The sequence below is a fragment of the Sciurus vulgaris genome (assembly GCF_902686455.1).
Source record: "Sciurus vulgaris genome assembly, chromosome: 15".
NCBI classification, from domain to species: Eukaryota; Metazoa; Chordata; class Mammalia; order Rodentia; family Sciuridae; genus Sciurus; species Sciurus vulgaris.
In genome coordinates this window covers 54,903,424-54,927,833 of record NC_136476.1, presented here as the reverse complement: position 1 = coordinate 54,927,833, position 24,410 = coordinate 54,903,424, and the positions used below count along the sequence as shown (strand labels likewise).

General features: G+C 38.8%; 1 protein-coding gene across 1 annotated transcript in view; it reads right to left on the bottom strand.

Moving 5' to 3' along the window:
• The window catches only part of FRMPD1 (FERM and PDZ domain containing 1), a 179,554-nt gene that overhangs the window by 37,038 nt on the left and 118,106 nt on the right, over positions 1–24,410 (bottom strand). The window contains 1 exon segment of the mRNA XM_079113509.1: positions 20,600–20,704. Coding sequence (XP_078969635.1) covers positions 20,600–20,700 — 101 coding nt within the window. The 5' untranslated portion in view covers positions 20,701–20,704.

Genomic DNA, 24,410 nt, shown 5'->3' with positions numbered 1-24,410 from the left:
CTGGTTGGCAAGATTAAATATTGAAAAATAAAAACCCTAAGTGAAAATACTGATTTTAATTTTAATATAGATGAAAAAATCCTTCTGGATTACAAAATGAACTTGAGAAACTGACAGGAGGAGTAGTGGTAATGACAATAGTAATAAAATAACATAAGCACAACTATATATTGGGGGATAATTTAACTTTTTTTTAACATCTCATTCAACTCTCTTGACAAATGGGTGAGGTAGGTGTGATCATTATCAATATTTTATAGGTAGAAAAGGAGACAATTTTATGTTGACAGTTTTTGACTTGGTTAAAGGCAGGTTTCAAATTGGGGCTATTCTCTTTAATGGGCATATCATACAACTTCTAGGGCACAGCTGCCCAAATGAAATCTACGGCAAGCCTTAGACAGAAATTTAAGTTTTCTAGTAGACATGTGAAAAAAGGAAAAACAAGTAAAGTGAATTAATCAATTTTAGCAATATATTTCAATTTAACTCAATATATCTAAAATACTATTGACATGTAATTAATTCAAAAATTATTGATGCTTTACTCATTTTTTATATTATACCTTCAAAATCCACTCTGTATTTTATATTTACAATGCATATCACTTGAAATCTATTTTCATCAAAAAAATTTATAGTTGAAAGTAAACTTTCAGGTCCAAATTGTTCCAAACATACTTAAAAGTTTTTCCATAACTGATTGTCATTCTTCAATTTTAAATTAATTAAAATTAAATATTCAGTTCCTTGATCACACTAGCCATATTTCAAATGTTTAGGTGCTCTCTGTGGGTAATGGTGACCATACTGGACAACACAAACCTAGAATCTATAAAAATGCATGAAAAATGAATGAGACTCCTATATGTGAAAACTTTAAACATCAAAATTGTGATTAATACATTAAAGTAAACATCTAAAATGTACTTTTATGCCAATTTGTCGAATCTTAGAGTCACAAAAGCTATTCATTGTGAGATATGGGTACACTTCATGTATTGTGTATGATATCATGTAGACTTGGGCCTCCAAACAGAGCTATATTTGAACCCAGATGATTTGAATTGGGAGCCTGAGCTCTTAACCTCTAAATACTTCTGCAAGTTCAACGTGTAATCACACATGTGAGATCTCTCTTTCACAGATTATAGCTTCATTGTGCTCCTATTAGACAAGGGCAATGATCATAAGTGCATGCTGTGGCTTTCATCAGTGAATTTGAATAGAGATTCTAGAAAACCTTTCTCATGTCTGGCAGTTCTCAAGTATAAACATGGAGCATAATATGTCCATCAATTTTACTCCTGGGTATATATCCAATGGAAATAAAAATGTATGTCCACATACAAACTTGCCCATGAATGTTTATAGCAGCATTGTCTGTAACAGTCCAAAAGTAGATACAACTCATCCACTAAAGACACAGATTAAAAAATTCCATGACAGAATATTATTCAACAATAAAAGGCATGAAATACTGATGCATGTTATAACATGGATAAACCTGAACGCATTATGCTAACTGAAAGAAGCTAGTCACAACACATGTTGTATGATTTCACTTATGTGAACTCTCCAGAATAGCTAATCTATTTTCTTCTTTAAAAAATTTATGGGCTGGGGATGTAACTCAGTTGGTAGAGTGCTTGCATCACACGCACAAGGCCCTGGGTTCAATCCAATCCTCAGTACCATACACACACATACATAAAAAAAAAAAAATATATATATATATATATATATTAATTGGTTATATATGGCACATGTGCATTTTGACACATTGTACACAAATGGAGCATAACTTCTAATTCCTCTGGCTGTACATGGTGCTGAGTCACAAGAGTAGTGTGATCATATATGTATATGGGGTAAAAATGTCTGTCTCATTCTACTGTCCTTCCCTCCCCACACCCCACCCCTGCCCTCATTCCCCTCTGCACAATCCGAAGTTCCTTCATTCTTCCCTACCCCTGCCCACTATGGATCAGCATCCGCTTATCAGAGAAAATATACAGCCTTTGATGTTTCAGGATTGGCTTATTTCATGTAGCATGATATTCTCCAACTCTATCTATTTACTTGCAAATACCATAATTTCATTCTTCTTTTAAGGCTGAGTAATGTTCCATTGTGTATATGTATCACATTTTCTTTATCCATTCATCTGTTGAAGGGCATCTAGGTTGGTTCCATAGTTTGGCTACTGTGAATTGAGCTGCTATAAACATTGATAGTGCTGCGTCACTGTAGTATGCTGATTTTAAGTCCTTTGGGTATAAACCGAGGAGTGGGATAGCTGGGTCAAATGGTGGATCCACTGCAAGCGTTCTGAGGAATCTCCACCCTGCTTTCCAGAGTGGCTGCACCAATCTGCAGTCCCACCAGCAATGTATGAGTGTGCCTTTTCCCCACATCCTCGCCAACACTTATTATTGCTTGTATAGAATAACTAATCTATAGAGACAGAAAGTAGATGAGTGGTTGCTTAGGGCCAGGGGAAGGAGGTTTGAGAGGAAATGAGAAATGACTGCTAATAGCTGTGAGGTATTTTTTTGGGGTGATGAAAATCTTCCAAAATTGATTGTAGTGATAACTGCACATTTCTGTGAATATACTAGAAATAATTGAATTGTATACTTTAAATGGGTAAACTATATGAATACAAATTATATCTCAATAAAATAATAAGGAAATAGGTTAAAAACTAAATAAGTAAATTTATTCAAAAAAATAATATCCTAGCCAAGCATGGTGGTACATGCCTATAATCCCAGTGTTTTAGGAGACTAAGGCAAGTTCAAAGCCAGTCTCAGCAACTTAGTGAGGCCCTAAGCAACTTAGCAAGATCCTTTCTCAAAATAAAAAATAAAAAGGGTTAGGGATGTGACTCAGTGGTTAAGTGCCTCTGAACCGGGTTCAACCCCTGGTTAAAAAAAAAAAAAAAAAAGAAAGGAAGGAAGGAAGGAAGGAAGGAAGGAAGGAAGGAAGGAAGGAAGGAAGGAAGGAAGGGAGAGAAAAGAAAAGAAAAAGAAAAAATATCCTGCTGGGCGCCATGGCACACTCCTGTAATCCCAGTGGCCTAGGGAGACTGAGACAGGAGGATCACAATTTAGCGAGGCCCTAAGCAACTTCGTGAGATCCTGTCACAAAATAAAAAAAAATTAAAAAAAAAAAAGGACTGCAGATGTAGCTCAGTGGTAAAGTGCCCCTGGGTTAAGTTACCAGTACCAAAAACAAACAAAAAATATCCTGGGGAGAGAAAGCTCATAATATGAATATATGAAGAACAAGCACAAATGCATATGATAAATATCCAGGTTTCAAGTGCTCAAAGCAAGTAAATTGATGATTCTTTCATGTAGAAACAAAGCTGGTAAATAACACAGAAAATGTACAACCTTATTAATTAAGAAGCAAAACAGAAAGGGCTACAGAGTACTATTACATTGTCTACTAAAGTACCAAATATGAATAAGGCCTACATGTATGGACACTGAGATTTGAGGCTAACGACATAAATTGGCTATTTCATCTCTCTAGGAAATAAATCAGGGATATTATAATGTGAATTTAAAACTTGATCATTCTCTTTAATCACCTGTTACTCTTTGGACTAGTAATGAACCCAAAGGGAAAATATAATTTGCTCTAGACTATGAGTTGCAGATGACATGATTCTATATTTAGAAGACCCAAAAAATTCCACCAGAAAACTTCTAGAACTCATAAATGAATTCATTAAAGTATCAGGGTATAAAATCAACACCCAAAAATCAAACACGTTCCTATACATCAGTGATGAATCTATAGAAAGAGAAATTTGGAAAACTAACCCATTCACAATAGCCTCAAAAAAAAAAAATTTTTTTTTAAACCTTGAAATCAACCTAACAAAAAGAGGTGAAAGATCTCTACAATGAAAACTATAGAACACTAAAGAAAGAAATTGAAAAAGACCTTAGAAGATGGAAAGATCTCCCATGCTCTTGGATAGGCAGAATTAATATTGTCAAAATGGCCATACTACCAAAAGCATTATGTAGATTTAATACAATCCCTATAAAAATCCCAATGACATTCTTCATAGAACTAGAAAAGGCAATGAAAAAATTCATTTGGAAAAATAAGAGACCCAGAATAGCCAAGGCAATCCTTATCAGGAGTATCAGTGCTGCTTCCTTATCAGTGAAGCAGAAGGCATTATATTACCAGACCTTAAACTATACGACAGAGCCATAGTAACAAAATTGGCATGGTATTGGCACCAAAACAGACACATAGACCAATGGTACAGAAGAGAAGACACAGAGACAAACCTACATAAATACAATTATCTCATACTAGACAAAGGTGCCAAAAATATACATTGGAGAAAAGATAGCCTTTTCAACAAATGGTGCTGGGAAAACTAGATATCCAAATGTAGCAAAAAAGAAATTAAACCCCTAACTCTCACTCTGTACAAAACTCAACTCAAAGTGGATCAAAGACTTAGGCACTAGAACAGAGACTCTGCGCCTAATAGAAGACAGAGTAGGCCCAAATCTTCACTAAATATAATTGTCCTTAATAAACTTTGTATTCCTTGGAAGCAGGAACCACATTTTATCCCCCTGAAGTGAAGAACTCTGCTCACAGGAAGCATCAGTGCTTATTGGGCAAATAAACAACAAAATACTACACATAGAAAGCATGGTACCTCTAATATAGTTGTACCTCTCCTATAATCAGTAAAAGGTGAAAATGTATATGAAACTACAATAAACAGCAGTTTGAATATAAGTTGCAGAGTTCAATGCTTGTCATTTTCCTTTATGTTTGCTTAATTTGATGCATTGCTCAGCCCTATGACTATTGTCCTAACCAGGACTTTTCTTCTCTATGTCCCAGAGCTCAGTAAATGGTATCATGAGGATGTTGGCAGTTGCTCAAGTCAGACTCCTGGTAATCTCACCTGATCATTCCCTGCTCTCATTCCTAATATCACATCAGTCCCACCATCAGAAGATCTCTAAAGATGTCTGTTTATTTCCATCTCCACATCGACCATTCTATTTCAGGGCCCTACTACCAGGCCTACAGATTTCGGCAATAGGTTCCTGACTGGTCTCCTGCTTTTTCTTCTTCTTTCCCCCAAATAATTCTCCATGTGGCAGGCAGACTTATTTTATAGATGAAAACTTGTTCATGTTGCCCCTGACTTAATGTCCTAATTCAGACTCCTGAATATGGCTTAATACCACCTCTGCCCATCACTCCAGTCTCTAAGACCAAACCAGTCATTCTCTTTGAAACTTCTGTTCTGGCCAAACTAGTCTCTTCTGAGTCCTCAAATACATTGGCCTCTGGACAATCTCTTCCCTCTGTGTGCACACACACATTCTTTCTCTTGTTCTTTTCTTTTCTTTTCTCTTCTCTTCTTTCTCTCTATCTCTCCCACTTCTTTCTTTCTTTCCCCAACATGCCTAACCAGGTAGTCTATCTGCCTAACTCCTTCTCAGACTTCTGAGTAGGTGGAAATATCCACTGAACATATTGAATGTGCCCAATAAAGCAGACATCCCTTTTTGAAACACACACCCTATTCATAACAAACAATGCAATGTTGCTTGTCCTTTCTATAGCGTAATTTGCATGGAAAGAACTGAATATTTCTTGTTCCATGTGCTGAACTCAATGTCAGACATGGAGTAAGGATTAATAATTGTCCAGAGAACAAAAGAAAGAACAAACCTTACCACAGGGTTTCAAAATGGAGAACAAAAGAAAGAACAAACCTTACCACAGGGTTTCAAAAGAATCCACTTTGATGCTTTCCAAATGGGTGGGCTTCAGCTATCTGACACTTTCCATTCGGAAGGGGGTATTCTTCAACAATGGTGGACAAATGAGGCCCTGCTGTGTTGACTAATCCCTGGACAGTGTCAGTGGCTTTGGCTCAAAGTCTGGATTTGACATTTTCCCCAAAGGCCATGTTCTAGCTTTTGTTTGGAAAGGGATTACCTAAGTACATGACCAAACTGTGGCCTCTCTCACAGGGAACATTTAATATTTGACAGTAAGCTGAAGGAAATGATTTCTGCAACAAAATTTCCTTCTCTGAAGTATCTTATAAATATCAAACGAAGCACTGATCCAAAAACATATGTCTGCTGCCTTGGTAATGATTTCAAACTATAAATCTGAGGTCATTTCTGTGATCTTACTCTGAAAGTGCATAAGACTCATCATCACACTAATGAGATTCCTGTCAGATAACCAGATTTACCCCAAGGTAGAACCAGAAAAACATGTTAAATTTATCATGAAAACAGTCTGGTGTAGGCTAATTTTAAATTTCACAGGTCATAAGTTCATATTGAGCAGATCAATAACACTGAGAAGAAAAATTACCAGATGGAAACAGATTATGTTTCAAATCTTCTCTGGCTTTTTATCTGCTCTCTGATATGCTGGAAAAAATATATTTTACCTCTATCCTGTAACAACAAAGAATTCACCTTCATGTTTCAGCAGGATATGGAGAAACTATTTTGAATCTATGTTTAAACACTTTATTGTGTTCGGCTTGAGTGAGTTTAAAAGCTAAATTTGATATAAACTGGATTTTGTAATTTAAAGTCAATTCAAAGAAAGCTGAAAGAGAAGCGGGCTGAGTCTATATCAGAAAGAAATTTAGCATGTAGTCACAATCAGAGGAATGTGCTTGTAGTTGTGACAATTTCTAGGGTGGCATTCAACATAGATATTGCGAGCACAATGCTTCTACAGTTTAGAGAATGAAAAATTCTTCCATTATTACTTTAAAAATAGGATTTGGGAAACAATGCAACTTTGTGGATGCAATTAAGGAAACTTCCAGACTGTTCTCTTCAGATTTTTCCACTTCTGCCCATAGGTAAAGAATCAATAAAAAATTGGTACCTGAAAGGGGCTTGCTACACCACCAGGAATATTGAAAAGGTCAAATAAAGTTAGCCTTATGACGGTTTTCAAGATGGCGGCCTAGAGGGTGGCTGCATTACGTGTTGCTCCAGAACTCAGGATTCAAGAGAGGAGATATTGAGACGCTTGGGACCAACTCAAAGTAGCCGGGTGACTCTCACCCCCTGGGGGGGCATCCCGGATGGGACGGGGGTCCCGGAACGCAGGAAACTTTGTGAAGTAGAACTGCCGGCGAGACGCCCCTCCCCCCGCTGGAGCGCCATAGAGGAGGCCGGCGGCACAGCGCTGGGACTCGGAACAGCCACTGGGGCTCCGGCGGCTGCCCGGGGGAGGAGAGGCGGGGAGAACTGTGTGGACTCAGGACACCGGGGCCTGCCCTGAGGAGGAGGAGAGGAGCGTGGCCACTTGGATTCGGAGAGACTGCGCCAGAGCTGCAGGCGGTTGCCAGAGGAGAAGCCGCGCGGCGAGCTGTTTGGAATCAGAACGACGCTTCTGAACCCCGGGGCCTGCCCTGAGGACGAGGAGGAAGAGGAGCAGCCGCTTGGATTCGGGCGACTATACGGGAACTACAGGCGGTTGCCAGAGAAGGGGCTGCGTGGCGAGCTGTTTGGACCCTGACCACTTCTGAACCCCGGGGCCTGCCCGGAGGAGTAGGAGAAGGAGGAGAAGGAGCGCGGCGGGTCCTTTGGACTCGCAGTGACTGCATTAGCGCTCCAGGCGGCTGCTCAGAGGAGAAGGCGAGTGGTGAGTTATTTGGTCTTAAAGTGACAGCTCCTGAACACAGGGGGGCTGCCTGGAGGAGAAGCGTGGTGGGACGCTTGGTCTTGAGGGACCACACCAGAGCTCCGGGCGGTGGCCCAGAGGACCCGTGCAGCGGGTCACGTGGATTCAGAGCCACTCAGAGGGACTGCTCCTGAACACCCGGGGGGTTATCTGGAGAAGGAGGAGGAACGGGCAGGGTCACTTCGACTCGGAGTGATTGATTGCCCCGGGCTACGGGTGGTTGGTGGGAGGAGGAGGCACGAAGTGAGTTTCTTGGACTCCTAGTGACCGCACCGGCATACTGGGCAGCTGTCTGGAGGAAGAGGCCTGTGGCGGGTCTCTGGGACTCAGAGCGATTGTTCGGGGCCACAGGTGGCTGCTCAGAGGAGGGGCCACGCAGCCAGGCGATTAGGTGCAGAACAGGGTCCCAGGATCTAGGAGGCTTCTTGGTGGAAGAGCCGCACAGAGACAGGCTTAGGGCGGAGCGAAGGTTCCAGGCCTATGGGCAAATTCTCTGAGGAGGGGCAGCCTAAGGAGATTCATCTGCGAAGGGTGAGGCTCCCAGGCCCAGAAGGTAGGGCCGGGCCCCTGGAAACTTTGCAGAGGAAGGCAGCCCAGCCCAGGCAGTAGATGTAAATTGAGGGGAACCTCTAGGAGGAAACTGACCAGCGAGACCTCCCCACCGGGTGAGTCTTCCCTGCTGGGTGAGGTTTCCCACAAGGACGGTAAAACCAGAGGCTCAGGCCCAAACAGGCCTTGCCTCAGCCCACAGCCTAGGTCCCCTTTGGATGACCATTGGTCAACAAGTGGAGGCACCTCTGCCCACTAGCAGGGAATATACCCCACCTGAAGGCCACCACACCTAGAGAGGCAGCTTCCTTGTGGAGCACCGCATTATCAACCTCCTCCAAGACTTCAGCCTACTGAAGGCTAAGAGGGGATATATATAGAAATCTTCAGGGTCATTGTAAATCAACAGAGGAAATCTGCAATATCTCAGCGGTCCACTGATATCTGAACAACATGAGAAAACAAGGAAAGAAAATGCTGCAAACAAATCTAGATGTTACATCAATAAAACCCAATGACAGCATGGCAGAAGAAATGACAGAAAAGGAGTTCAGAATGTACATAATTAAAATGATCAGAGAAGCAAACGAGGAGATGAAAGAGCAAATGCAAGCATTGAATGATGAGATGAAAGAGCAAATGCAAGCATTGATTGATCGCACCAATCGACAGTTAAAAGAGCAAATACAGGAAGCAAAAGATCATTTCAATAAAGAGTTAGAGATATTGAAAAAAAACCAAACAGAAATCCTTGACATGAAGGAAACAATAAACCAAATTAAGAACTCCATAGAAAGCATATCCAATAGGATAGAACACCTGGAAGACAGAACCTCAGACATTGAAGACAAAATATTTAACCTTGAAAACAAAGCTGAACAAACAGAGAAGATGGTAAGAAATCATGAACAGAATCTACAAGAACTATGGGATATCATGAAAAGGCCAAATTTAAGAATTATTGGGATTGAGGAAGGCCTAGAGAAACAAGCCAAAGGAATGAACAACCTATTCAATGAAATAATATCAGAAAATTTCCCAAATCTGAAGAATGAAATGGAAAATCAAGTTCAAGAGGCTTACAGGACTCCAAATACACAAAATTACAACAGACCCACACCAAGGCACATTATAATGAAAATACCTAACATACAAAATAAAGACAGAATTTTAAAGGCTGTGAGAGAAAAGAACCAAATTACATTCAGGGGGAAACCAATACGCATATCAGCAGATTTTTCAATCCAGACCCTAAAAGCTAGAAGGTCCTGGAACAACATTTTTCAAGCCCTGAAAGAAAATGGATGCCAACCAAGAATCTTATACCCAGCAAAACTTACCTTCAAACTTGACGATGAAATAAAATCCTTCCATGATAAACAAAAGCTAAAAGAATTTACAAAAAGAAAGCCAGCATTACAGAACATTCTCAACAAAATATTCCATGAGGAAGAGATGAAAAACAAAGAAGCAAATCAGCAAAGGGAGGAATTATCCTAAAGGAATTGTCAAATAAAGGAGGAAACAAGTTGTGTCAAACAAATAAATAAACAAAATTTTAAAAATGAACCAAATGACCGGGAAACCAAATCATTTCTCTATAATAACCCTGAACGTTAATGGCCTGAATTCATCAATCAAAAGACATAGACTGGCAGACTGGATTAAAAAGAAAGATCCAACAATATGTTGCCTGCAAGAGACTCACCTCATAGAAAGAGATACCCATAGATTAAAGGTGAAAGGATGGGGAAAAACATACCATGCACATGGACTCAGCAAAAAAGCTGGAGTATCCATCCTCATTTCCGATAATGTGGACTTCAAGCCAAAGTTAGTCAGAAGGGATAAAGAAGGTTATTTCATACTGCTTAAGGGAAGCATAAATCAGCAAGATATAACAATCATAAACATCTATGCCCCAAACAGTGGCTCATCTATGTATGTCAAACAAATCCTTCTCAATTTCAGAAACCAAATAGACCACAACACAATAATACTAGGTGATTTTAACACGCCGCTCTCACCACTGGACAGATCTTCCAGACAAAAATTGAGCAAAGAAACCATAGATCTCAACAACACAATCAATAATTTAGACTTAACGGACATTTATAGAATATTCCATCCAACCAAGAGTGAATACACTTTCTTCTCAGCAGCACATGGATCCTTCTCTAAAATAGACCATATATTATGCCACAAAGCTAATGTTAGCAAATACAAGAAGATAGAGACACTAGCATGTATTCTATCAGATCATAATGGATTGAAGTTAGAAATAAATGAAAGAGTAAAACACAGAAACTATTCCAACATCTGGAGGTTAAACAATATGCTATTATATGATGAATGGATAACAGAAGATATTAAGAAGGAAATTAAAAAATTCTTAGAGGTAAATGAGAACAAAGAAACATCATATCAAAACCTCTGGGACACTATGAAAGCAGTACTTAGAGGGAAATTTATTTCATGGAGCGCATTTAATAAAAGAAGTAAAACTCAACAAATAAACAACCTAACACTACAGCTCAAAGCCTTAGAAAAAGAAGAACAGAACAGCACCAAAAGTAGTAGAAGACAGGAAATTGTTAAACTCAGAGCTGAAATCAATGAAATTGAAACAAAAGAAACAATACAAAAAATTGACAAAATAAATAGTTGGTTCTTCGAAAAGATAAACAAAATTGATAAACCTTTAGCCACACTAACAAAGAGAAGACGAGAGAAAACCCAAATCACTAAAATTCGGAATGAACAAGGAAATATCACTACAGACAGGATGGAAATACAAAACATAATTAGAAGCTATTTTGAAAATCTATACTCCAACAAAATAGAAAATTTCGAAGACATCAACAGGTTTCTAGAGACATATGAATTGCCTAAACTGAATGAGGAGGACATAAACAATTTAAATAGACCAATTTCAAGTACTGAAATAGAAGAAGTCATCAAAAGCCTACCAACAAAGAAAAGTCCGGGACCAGATGGGTTCTCAGCCGAGTTCTACAAAACCTTTAAGGAAGAGCTCATTCCAATACTTCTCAAAGTATTCCATAAAATAGAAGAGGAGGGAACCCTCCCAAACTCATTCTATGAAGCCAATATCACACTGATACCTAAACCAGACAGAGACTCATCAAGGAAAGAAAATTTCAGACCAATATCCTTAATGAACATCGACGCAAAAATTCTCAACAAAATTTTAGCAAATCGCATACAAAAACATATTAAAAAGATAGTGCACCATGATCAAGTGGGTTTCATCCCAGGGATGCAAGGTTGGTTCAACATCAGGAAATCAATAAACGTAATTCACCATATTAATAGACTTAAAGTCAAGAATCACATGATTATTTCAATAGACGCAGAAAAAGCATTTGATAAAATACAGCACCCCTTCATGCTCAAAACACTAGAACAAATAGGGATAGTGGGAACATTCCTTAATATTGTAAAGGCCATTTATGCTAAGCCCATGGCTAATATCATTCTAAATGGTGAAAAGCTGAAAGCATTCCCCCTAAAAACTGGAACAAGGCAGGGATGCCCTCTTTCACCACTTCTATTCAACATCGTTCTTGAGACTCTGGCCAGAGCAATTAGACAAACCAAAGAAATTAAAGGGATACGAATTGGAAAAGAAGAACTCAAACTATCCCTGTTCGCTGATGACATGATTATATATTTAGAGGAACCTGGAAATTCCACCAGAAAACTCTTAGAACTCATAAGTGATTTCAGTAAAGTAGCAGGTTACAAGATCAATGCCCATAAATCCAACGCATTTTTATACATAAGTGATGAATCTTCAGAAAGAGAAATTAGGAAAACTACCCCATTCACAATAGCCTCGAAAAAAATAAAATACTTGGGAATCAATCTCACAAAAGAGGTGAAAGACCTCTACAATGAGAACTATACAACACTAAAGAAAGAATTAAAGAACACCTTAGAAGATGGAAAGATCTTCCATGTTCTTGGATAGGAAGAATTAATATTGTCAAAATGGCCATACTACCTAAAGTGCTATACAAATTCAATGCAATTCCAATTAAAATCCCAATGACGTACCTTACAGAAATAGAGCAAGCAATTATGAAATTCATCTGGAAGAATAAGAAACCCAGAATAGCTAAAGCAATCCTTAGCAGGAAGAGTGAAACAGGGGGTATTGCAATACCAGATCTTCAACTCTACTACAAAGCTATAGTAACAAAAACGGCATGGTATTGGTACCAAAATAGAAAGGTAGATCAATGGTACAGAATAGAGGACACGGACACAAACCCAAATAAATACAATTTTCTCATACTAGACAAAGGGGCCAAAAATATGCAATGGAGAAAAGATAGCCTCTTCAACAAATGGTGCTGGGAGAATTGGAAATCCATATGCAACAGAATGAAACTAAACCCATATCTCTCACCATGCACGAAACTAAACTCAAAATGGATTAAGGACCTCGGAATCAGACCAGAGACCCTGCAGATTATAGAAGAAAAAGTAGGTCCAAATCTTCATCTTGTTGGTCTAGGACCAGACTTCCTTAACAGGACTCCCATAGCACAAGAAATAAAAGCTAGAATCAACCACTGGGATAGATTCAAACTAAAAAGCTTTCTCTCAGCAAAGGAAACTATCAGCAATGCGAAGAAAGAGCCTACAGAGTGGGAGAATATCTTTGCCAATCATACTTCAGATAGAGCACTAATCTCCAGAATCTATAAAGAACTCAAAAAACTCTACTCCAAGAATTCAAACAGTCCAGTCAACAAATGGGCTAAGGAAATGAATAGACACTTCACAGAAGAAGATCTACAAGCAATCAACAAACATATGGAAAAATGTTCAACATCTCTAGTAATAAGAGAAATGCAAATCAAAACCACCCTAAGGTTCCATCTCACCCCAATTAGAATGGCGATTATCAAGAATACGAGCAACAACAGGTGTTGGCGAGGATGTGGGGAGAAAGGTACACTCATACACTGCTGGTGGGGCTGCAAATTAGTGCAGCCGCTATGGAAAGCAGTGTGGAGATTCCTTAGAAAACTTGGAATGGAACCACCATTTGACCCAGCTATCCCACTCCTTGGCCTATACCCAAAGGACTTAAAATCTGCATACTACAGAAATACAGCCACATCAATGTTCATAGCTGCTCAATTCACAATAGCCAGACTGTGGAACCAACCTAGATGCCCTTCAATTGATGAGTGGATAAAGAAACTGTGGTATATATATACTATGGAATATTACTCAGCCATAAGAATGATAAAATTATGACATTTGCAGGCAAATGGATGAAATTGGAGAATATCATGCTAAGTGAGATAAGCCAATCTCAAAAAGCCAAAGGACGAATGATATCGCTAATAAGTGGAGGTTGACACATAATGGGGGGGAGGGAAGGGTTAGAGTTAGGGTTAGGGAGGGGGGCAAGTATAGAGGAAGGAACTACTGTATAGAGGGTAAAGAGGGGTGGGAGGGGTGGGGGGAAGGGAAAAAAATAACAGAATGAATCAAACAACATTGCTCTATGTAAATTTATGATTACACAAATGGTATGCCTTTACGCCATGTACAAACAGAGAAACAACATGTATCCCATTTGTTTACAATAAAAAAAAAAAAAAAAAAAAAAAAAAAATAAAGTTAGCCTTATAATTATTAAATTGGCTGTTTATAGTTATAATGAACAAAAAAAATTGGGAAAGTGTATAAAATCAGCAGCAAGGGTGTCTGACACAAGATGCTATCATGTGTATATGTGTATATGTATGCATATGTGTGTCTGTGTGCACATATGTGGGTGTGTGCACATGTATGTATGTGCCTTGCTCCTGTGTGTGCAGACAAGTGCATGTGTCTTTAGTAGTAAAAGATTCAAGCTAAGTTGAAAGAAATCTTCTTTTCAAATCCTAAAGATAAAAGCAAGGAGTTACAAAGAAGGTATGAAGTTGCTTAAGGTCTTTATACTTCTTTAGATCTTGTCCTTCTATGGGACATTTCTAGATTAAGCATAAGAGAGTTCAGTGAATCTCATGCTTAATTGATTTAATAATAGAATTAAATGATTCTGAAGTTCATATAGCAGAACAGGTAGGTAGAAGTAAAAACACTGAAAACAAGAAATAAGAGCCTAGTTTAATAGATAATAAGATGTACAATGTATAGTAAATAATTTTAACACAGCTGTGTTAAAAATAGGAACAGAATAAAAATGGAACAGAATAGCCCAGAAATGGATTCCATCTCTCACTTGGAGACAAAGGAACTTCATATACAACAAAGGAGGGGTTGGGAAAGAATAACGCAATTGAGAAGGGAAAGATCACTCATGGTTAATGGTGATGCAAACCATTACTATCTCAGAAAAAAGTCGAGATAGATCTTCCTTTCCTAGCATTTACTGAAACTCAAAATCAAAGACTTATATATGAAATATTTTGAACTATTATAAATAGAGTTGAAAATTAAAGATGAAGATTTTTATAAGCTCAGAAGCAATCAAAGAAGTCATCCAAGAAAAGAATACTATTTAATACTCTATGAAAATGGAAACTTTCATAGGGAAAAACTGCCATAATTAAGTGGAAAGTTATACTATAATCTAAGTCTTTTTTCTTTCCTCCCTTTCCTTCTTCTCCTCCCTCCTTCCTTCCTTTCTTTCTTGGTGCTGGGATCAAACCCAGAGTTTGCATATGCTAGGCAAGTACTCTACCACTGAACTATACCCCCAACCCCATTTTATCACTTCTATAGTCATATAAACCTATAGAGAAGATGCAAATTTAAATGAAAGAAAAGTAGCTAAAAATTAATTTGTTTATGGTGTCATTTCACTATGTTATAGTTTTTATTAAGCAGTTTGTAGAGCTGGGGATTTAGCTCAGTGGCAGAGCTCTTGCCCAGCATGTGTGAGGCCCTGGGTTTAGTCCCCCAGTACCACAAAGGAAAAAAAAAAGCATTTAGTATTTTATTGTTGTTGTTATTGTTATTATTGTTTTTATTAATTTTTTATTTGTTCTAATTGTTTATACATGACAGCAGAATGCACTTTGACACACTTTACACAAATGGAGCATAACTTCTTATTCCTCTGGCTGTACATGGTGCTGAGTCACACCAGTAGTGTAATCATACATGTACACAGGGCAATAATGTCTGTCTCATTCCACCATCCTTCCCATCCCTGCCACCCCCCAAACCCTCCTCACTTCCCTCTGCACAATCCAAAGTTCCTTCATTCTTCCCTACCCACCCCCACCCCACTATGGATCAGCATTTGCTTATCAGAGAAAACATTTGGCCTTTGGTGTTTTGGGTTTGGTTTATTTCACTTAACATGATATTCTCTAGTTACATCCATTTACCTGCAAATGCCATAATTTTGTTCTTCTTTAAGGCTAAGTAATATTCCATTGTGTATATGCACCACATTTCCTTAATCCATTCATCTGTTGAAGGGCATATATGTTGGTTCCATAGTTTAGCTACTGTGAATTGAGCTGCTATAAACATTGGTGTGGCTGCATCACTGTAATATGCAGATTTTAAGTTCTTTGGGTATAAATGGAGGAGTGGGATAGCTGGGTCAAATGGTAGTTCCACTGCAAGTTTTCTGAGGAATCTTCATACTGCTTTCCATACAGGGTGCACCGATCTCAAGTCCCACCAGCAATGTCTGAGTGTACCTTTTCCCCCACATCCTCGCCAATACTTATTATTGCTTGTATTCTTGATACTCTTGACTGGAGTAAGATGAAATTTTAGAGTAGTTTTGATTTGCATTTCTCTAATTGCTAGAGATGATGAACATTTTTTCATGTTTGCTGATTGATTGTATTTATTCTGTGAAGTGTCTGTTCAGTTCCTTAGCCCATTTATTGATTGGGTTATTATTATTTTATTTTTTTTTGGTGTTAAACTTTTTGAATTCTTTATATGACATTGTTATTGTTGTTTGACTAATTTACTCTGGGTCAATTCACTTAGAAGCCAGAAGTAAAGTTTAAATTTTATGGAAAAAAATGTCAATTACAGATAAAATAAGTACAAAGTTGAAAAGACTGGAATTTTTTTTTAGTTCTGAAAAAAAATAACAGAATATGTATGCAAAATGATATGACTGAAGATGAGCATCTGTTTCCTTTTTTTTGGACTATATAAAACATTTCAATGTACTTCCTTCATTGCTAGCCCCAGCTACCAGGAAACTCAGAGCTAATAGTATTAAAATGCTAAATTCTAAGTCTAATCGGTTGGAAATCTATAACATTTCTATTTCCTCTTTAATTTTTCCTACATGTCTTAAAACCGCTTGCCATCAAAAATTTCTCTTGGAAGGAGGAGGGATGGAAATTTCAAATATATTAAATAAATAACACAGTCCCTTACTATGAAAGCCCTTTGTCAGTAAAAAATGTATTGAACATTTATTACAGAGTAGACACTCTGTAAGGGCTGAGGATACTTGGTAAAACAAAACAGTCATGTCCATGGTCTCATCCATGACAGAAGTGTGAGGGGAGAAGGGTCACAACAAGCAGGTGACAATGAATAAGTAAAGGTGGATGTTATTACCAAGCGTGATGAGTGGAGGAAACAGGGGATGGACCCATTGTGCTTCAGAAGGTCAGGAAAGGCCTTGTAAAGAAGGTGATGTTTAAACAACCTGAAGAATAAGGATCCACCATGAAAGATAGAGAAAAAAGAACTTTCTAGGCCAACTGAACAGTGAATAAAAAGGAAGGAGCTTGGTTGGTTCCAGGAATGTGAAGGAAGTACCATGATGGAGAATGCTAACCAAGCCTGCAAGGGGACAAGGTGAGCCAGGAAGGGACTTGCAGGCAGTGGCACAATGGAGGTGAACCACTGAATTGTTTGGGGTCGGGGTGATGGAACTGGGAGCTGTTCAAGGACAAGAACCATTTGCATTTTGAAAGGTCTACAGAGTGGAGAATTAGCTGGGAGGAGGAAGAATAAATGACCATGGCAGGGTGCCTGGGGACAGAGATCTGAGATACATTTGAAGGCAAATCAACAGGAGCTGCTGATGGGCCAAATGCAGGGCATTCAGGATGTGCTCAGGTTTCTTGATTAAGCAACTGGGTGGTAAGTGGTAGCTTTTACTCTACTCCTGGCAAAAGTAATTGTTTACCCCAAAACTTAATATTTCCAATTTTTAAAAAAAATTTTTTCTTAGTTGTAGATGGGCACAATATATTTATTTATTTATTTTTATGTGGTACTGAGGCAAGCACTCTACCACTGAGCTACAGACCTAGCCCCACTATTTTCAATTCTCAATCATTTTAAAGTAATCGGAGGAGACCAAGAACCCAGTCTATATAAAGGTTACAGAATGAGATATGAAAAACAGTTTAAACAAGGCTATATGCGATTCATCCTTGAAACATAGATGCAAAAATGTTGTTTTCCATGAATGCTGATAGTAACCTCTTTTTTATTTTCTTTCTCAAGCATTTAGAAACAAAACTCCCCAGGCATGTGAAAAGATGTTCAATGTCATTAGCCATCAGGGAAAAGAAGGTCAAAACCAGGAAATACCACTTCATGCCCACTAATGCCTACAATAATAAAGATAGATTATAGCAAGTGTTGGCAAAGATGTGGAGACCCTGGAACCCTCATACACTGCTGGCAGAAATGTAAAATTGTGCAGCTGCTTTAGAAAACAGTCTGGCAGTTCCTCCAAAGATTAAACATAGAGTTACCATGTGACCCAGCTAATCCATTCCTTAAGTATATACCCAAAAGAACTGAAGACATAAGTTCACACAAAAACTTTTACACAAATGTTCATAGCAGCATTACTCCTAAGAGTCAAAAAGTAGAAACAAGCCAGAATGTTTCTATCATAAAAATACAGATAGTGTGTGCGTGTGTGTGTGTGTGTGTATGTAAACATGCTATATATTTTTTGAGAGTATATGTCAACCCAAATGTTTATATCAACTGAAGGATGAACAAAAATATTCCATAACAAAATATTATTTGACAATAAAAAGGAATGAAATAGTGATCCTTGCTATAACATGGATGAATCTTGATACATTATGCTAAGTGAAAGAAGTCAGACCTAAGTGATCTCCTATTTTAAGATTCCGTTATGTAAAATATCCAGAATAAGCAATCTATAGAGCAGAAAGTAGATTAGTGGTTATCTGGGCCTAGGGGAGGGATAAATGGGAAACAAATGATAGTGGGCATGATTTTTCTTTTTTGCAGTATTAAAAATGTTCTAAAATCATATTGTGGTGCTAATTGTACAAATTATGTATGTATGTATGTGTACATATATGTATACATATATATACACACACAAACGAATATGTACTAAAAATCCCTTAATTGTACACTGGTTGAATTTTATGATATGTGAAATACATCTTAAACAGGATGTGGGGGAAAAGCTTGCTAGAGGTCAATATTATTTCTTACGTACATCCTGTGAGAGAAGTAAGATGTTACAGGGTTTCAGGGTCAAATAGTTAGGCAACATTCAATTAAATGGGTCTCTTTTCCACAAAAAAAAATTTTAAATATTTCTTTTAGTTGTTGATGGACCTTTATTTTATTTATTTTTATGTGGTGCTGAGGATCAGAGCCAGTGCCTCACACATGCTAGGCAAGCACTCTATCACTGAGCTACCACCCCAGCCCTAGAACAACTTTTTAGAGCTTTAATTGATATCATGTGCATAGCATGCCTAATGAATCAACAAGGTACATGATTAGATAGAATATAGGCTACATCATTTCCCAAACATATCTGCTCACAGAATCATTTTTAGTGGAGCAGCACCTCACGAGACTAGGTTTTGCAGAATACTGGGAAACAAGATGCTTTGCAGTTTTCCATTCATTCACTGAACACTACCTGACCACCTGTAATACTCCTGTAACTATCACTTCTGGCTATAGAGATGAGACTAATACTTCCCCTGGCCTAGTAGAAGAATGATCTAGAAGAAAGAAAATGAATGTGCTCAAAGCAGTTGAACACACCAGGAGGAGCACAATGCTGTGGCTACAATTCAAATACGGGGTCCTGTAGGAGGGTTCATTCTGAGTGTGGACTGGGTGACACTTTCATGGAAGACCCAGCACTTCAGGCAGCTTTAAACCAAGGGTGGGTTCTGGACATAGGCAGTAGGAAAAAGGGACCTGGCACAGGAGCCCAGGTCCAAGGGGCAAAGGGGAAGAGACAGCGGCTGTAGTAAGGGAACAGTGAACAGCATAATATGAACAAAGGAGAGCAATAAGATAAATAGCTTAAAGGACTGTGGATCAACCAAGGAGAAACTGGAAATGTTAAACCAAAAAACTGTTTAGACTTCATTCTGTAAGAAACAGCACCCACCAGGGATTTCTGAGTCGGGATGGTCCTAAAAGCAGTCACTCTCTGAACCTCAGGTGTTCATCTGTAAAATGGTACCAATTCTACTGGCCTTATCTCAGCTCAATGTGTGGGGATCAGGGAACTTGCCTGGCAGGCAGTGCAGCCCTTCGCAAAGCTTATTACTGGGCAGCAGAACAGCTGTTTCCATTTCCTTTGGAAGAATGTGTGTCTCAGAAACACCTGACACGTGATATTTCATCTCTGTGGCAGGGCCAGATGGGAAATCTGAGATGGAAAGTGAACGCTTTGAAACAGAACATATTTTAAAGTTCTCTTGTAGCAGTCAAATCAGATCCGTATTGGATTTCATTTTATTTTGTTTAGAATGAAATAAGGACTACAAGGAAGGAACAGCTGCAGGAAACAAAGATAGGGAGAGAATATAAACAGCAGGTTGCTTGGCTCACATATCAAATACCAAGACAAGGTGTGTGTGTGTGTGTGTGTGTGTGTGTGTGTGTGTGTGTGTGTGTGAGAGAGAGAGAGAGAGAGAGAGAGAGAGAGAGAGAGAGAGAGAGAGAGAGAGAGAGAGAGAGAGAGAGAGAGAGAATATGAGTATGTGTTCCAGAAAGTGCATATGCACGTGTCTGGGTATCTGGGTATGCATGAGCGTTTGTGTGACTATGTCTGCTTGTGTCTTTCTATAAATACATGTGTGAGTTTGGGGTGAATACGACTGTGCATGTGGGTATGCGTTGGGGTGGGGTACAGGAAAGGCACCCCAGCCAAATCGCTGACCTGTTTACACTTCTTCCTCCATATGGTGTAACAAAGCAAGGCAGTGACTGCGATCCCCAGGTGCTGCCAGGACTGTCAAAACCTCCTCCCGCAGGGACACCAAACCCTGACAGATAAAAATCTCTGCTAGCCCGGGAGCCTTACCGGGCTGAGCTGTCCCGGGAGCGTCGAAGCCATCTTGCTACCATTTGTTCTATTCTGTGTGCTTTCCGAGTCTGGAATAAACTGGTCTCCAGCTCTTCCATTTACCTAAAAAGAAGAAGAGTGTTCTTAAGAAGCTAACCAAAATACTGTCAGGTATGAGACTTCCTGTATTTGCCCATTTGAAGACATGCTGAGCAAATAACTAGTGTTCTTCTTCTATCTGACATCAACATAAAGCTTAATGTCTGCAGAGTAAATACTTTAGCAACCTCTGCCCTGAAGAGGCCAGTCTTTGGTAAACAGAGTAGCTTTGTATCTTACACACAAGGATGAGACAGTACAATAGATAAGGCTTCTCAAACTTTCTGACTGTGACCTACAGTAAGAAATGCACCTTACTGGGTGACACTGTCTTTTTCCCCCCACTACGTATGCACCCGTGGACAACAGGTTCAGTTTTGCCCGCATGAGGAACTGCAGGAACCTGGAAGCATTCTTAAGCACATTGGGCATATTCTTCTGAGTGCTGCTTCTTTTGCTCAATATTTTATATTTCATTTTTGAATAGGTAGTTCATTTGTATAATACCAGCCTTTAAAAAAAGATATATCACTACTGTTAGCCATGTAAACGTTTGTGAAGAGGGTAGATCTTGTGCTAAGCGTTTTTACGTAGTAAAAAATATGTATACAGTGAAAGCTCTTCCTTCTGTCTTGAATTGCTGTCTACCCAGCTCCCCTACCCATGCTCTTCGCCTGCTATTTGTCCTTCCAGAGTCCTTTCATGCCTATGCAAATAAACACAAATACAGATTTTTCTATTTCCTCAACACAAACAGTAGTACACCACACACTGTTCTGCACCATGCTTTGTTTTCTCCTTAGAATATATATCCTTGATATCTTTCCATATCCGTACATAGAATCCTTCCTCATTCTTTTTGACAATTACTGAGTAATCCATTGTATGAATGTATTGCAATTTTAAAAAGAGTCCTGTTGCTAGACATTTGGGTTATTGCCAATCTTTCACTATTACAAACAATATTACAATGAGTTATGTTGTACATATATCATTTCTGCATATATGCAATTATACACCTGGATAGGTTCCCAAATATTAAATTGCTAGGTCAAAAGTTACACGCATTTGTGATTTGATAGATATTTTCAGGTTTCCAAGGGAAGAGAAATACACACACACACACACACACACACACACACACACACACACACACACTCACACACTTATACACACACATATATATAAATGATTAATGTTCCACAAATCAATGTATATTGATTTTTTTATTATAGTCTATTTCACTTTAAAAAATATTGGTCTCAACTCACAAATTAATTCCACAGCTCAATAAATACCCACACAAAATAAGATATGACATCTGAAAATAAACATGGATACAGAATAAATTTTTAAAAAAGAAGTATAAGATATTGTGTTATTTAACACTACATGAATACACTTGAAGACCCTGATGACATAGAGAGTTTCCAAAGGAAAACAAAAATGATCTAAAATGACCCTGGAAGAGACAGAAAAGCTATAATTATCATAGAAGAGGAATTTGTTAAAGAGCTTCACCCCTCCCCTCACTTAAAAAAAAAAAAAAAAAGCCATTCACAGACAGGCTTGAAGGTGAATTCCTACACCTCTAGATGAAGTCACCCTAGTGATTGGTTCTTGTTTTGTTTTAAATAAAGTCTTCATTTAGGAATAATTGTAGATGTATAACCAGGTTGCATAGATAATACAAAGAGTTGCCAGATGCCCTTCATTCAGCTTTCCCTACTGCTAACATCTTACATAAGCGCTGTGCTGTTTTCAAAATTAACAAATTAATATTAGCACAATACTATTAACCAAACTATAGACTATATTCAAAGATCACCAGTTTTTCCACTAGCATTCCTTTTCTGTTCCAAGATCCAATTCCGGATACCATGTTGCATTTAGCCAGCTTAGTTAGTTTTTCCCCAATGATATTTCAACTGTTTGAGAGCATAAAGAAGGAAACTTTCCAAATTCTTTTTAAGGAGCCAGTGTAACACTCATATGAATTTTGACAAAAACAGCATGGTGTGGTAAAAATGCACTCTTCTTTATGTATATAAAAATATCCTTAAAAAGTTAGCAAAAATCTAGCAGCAGAAAGTAATTGTGGGATCTATCCCAGGAGTGCAAGGAAAGAGGACTGACAAAGGCATATAAAAATGAACGCAGGAGAACCAAACTGATCTCTTTGAAAACCTGGAGACATAACACTGTTCAGTCAAATGCAAGCCAAATACAAATTCAGGGACAAAAAGGCTAACAGGGACATAGGCTGCAACCAAAAATAAATTCCGTTTAGATCAAGGAATGTATCCTTCTAGTTCTATTCTACAATGGGGACATCAGACCTGAACATTATCTTCAGTTCTAGGCATGTAACTTTTTAAAATGTGTAAGCCGGGTGAAGTAGCACTCTCCTGTATTCCCAGATACTTGGGAAGCTGAGGCAGGAGGATCAAAAGTTTGAGGCCAGCCTGGGCAATTTAAAGTGAGACCTTGCCTCAAAAGGGCTGAGGACATAGCTCAGTGGTAGAGCATTGACCTAGCTAGGGTGAGACCCGGGTTCAAACCCCCGCCCCCCGGGGCCCCCTGCCACCAAAGGTATAAAAGTAATATGAGAGAGTGGATTTCTGGTTAGACATGGTGAATGGAAACAATGTCGTAATCTCTTCTTCCTAAACTCTAATGGCAAAGGAATAAAAACCATATATCTCTAGAATAATGATGAGAGGAGAGAAGATAACAGATGAGAGATGTCAGTGATGTTTGGAAGGTAGAAACTTGTTTGGAAGAGAGGTAACAGAGACCTGTGTGCATCCCCACGGGGATTCTGATGAAAAATGAGCAGATTCTCCCAATGCCCCAGGAATTAGAGGCACTAGGTACAGGAAAAAGCAGGAAGGAGGCAAAAACCTGAAAATATTGGAACAAGTCTCCACGAGGAGCAATTGTCCCCATCTCACTTCCCTTGCCTACTCAAACAACAAACCCTCCCCCATTCTGCTGAAAAAAAAAATTGAACAAAAGATGATCGAAGAAGTCACGGAGAAGAGATGTCTCTGGAGAAGGGTCTCAGTAGATCCCTAAGGGAACGGAGAATTCGATTCAAAACCATTGGGGTTCTTGGCATATGTGATGGAAAAGAATCTCAGCACCTGCTGGACAAAGGCATAGGAAGTAGACAGAACTGGAAGGGGAAATGCTGGCTATCTGGAGAGTGAGAAGCCCCTTCTTGCATTGGGGCTCCAATATTTATCGAAGGGCAATAGTTGGAGGCCAGACTGGAGGTAGAGCCTCACATCTTGTCACCAGATTTCCCTGAGCTTGCACACTTCCCTCAGTTTACAAGGGTGTGGGCTCAGGGCTTGTCTCTTGGGAGTTACACCTGTTACAGAATGCTTTCTGCATCTCAGTGGCTCGTGGGCGTTTCCTTTGAGACTCAGTATATACCTTTCTTTATTCTAAATCCCTATCTCAGGGAACCAGGCACAATAGCAGGTGCAGGGATGAAAATAGAAGGATTAAATAAAATTCTTCTTAATGACGTCTTTGCACAGTTCCCAGAATAAAAGCAGCTAGGACTTTATATCCCAAACAGGAGATTACAGAAACCTCTGGAGAACTGAAAAGCACCAGAGAAAGGCCTTTAGATAATGACATCTTCAGTGTTCCCCCAGTGAAGAGACAATACTGCAAATCACCACTCAATGAAGCCTGTTCGCCAAGGAGTCTGACCCAG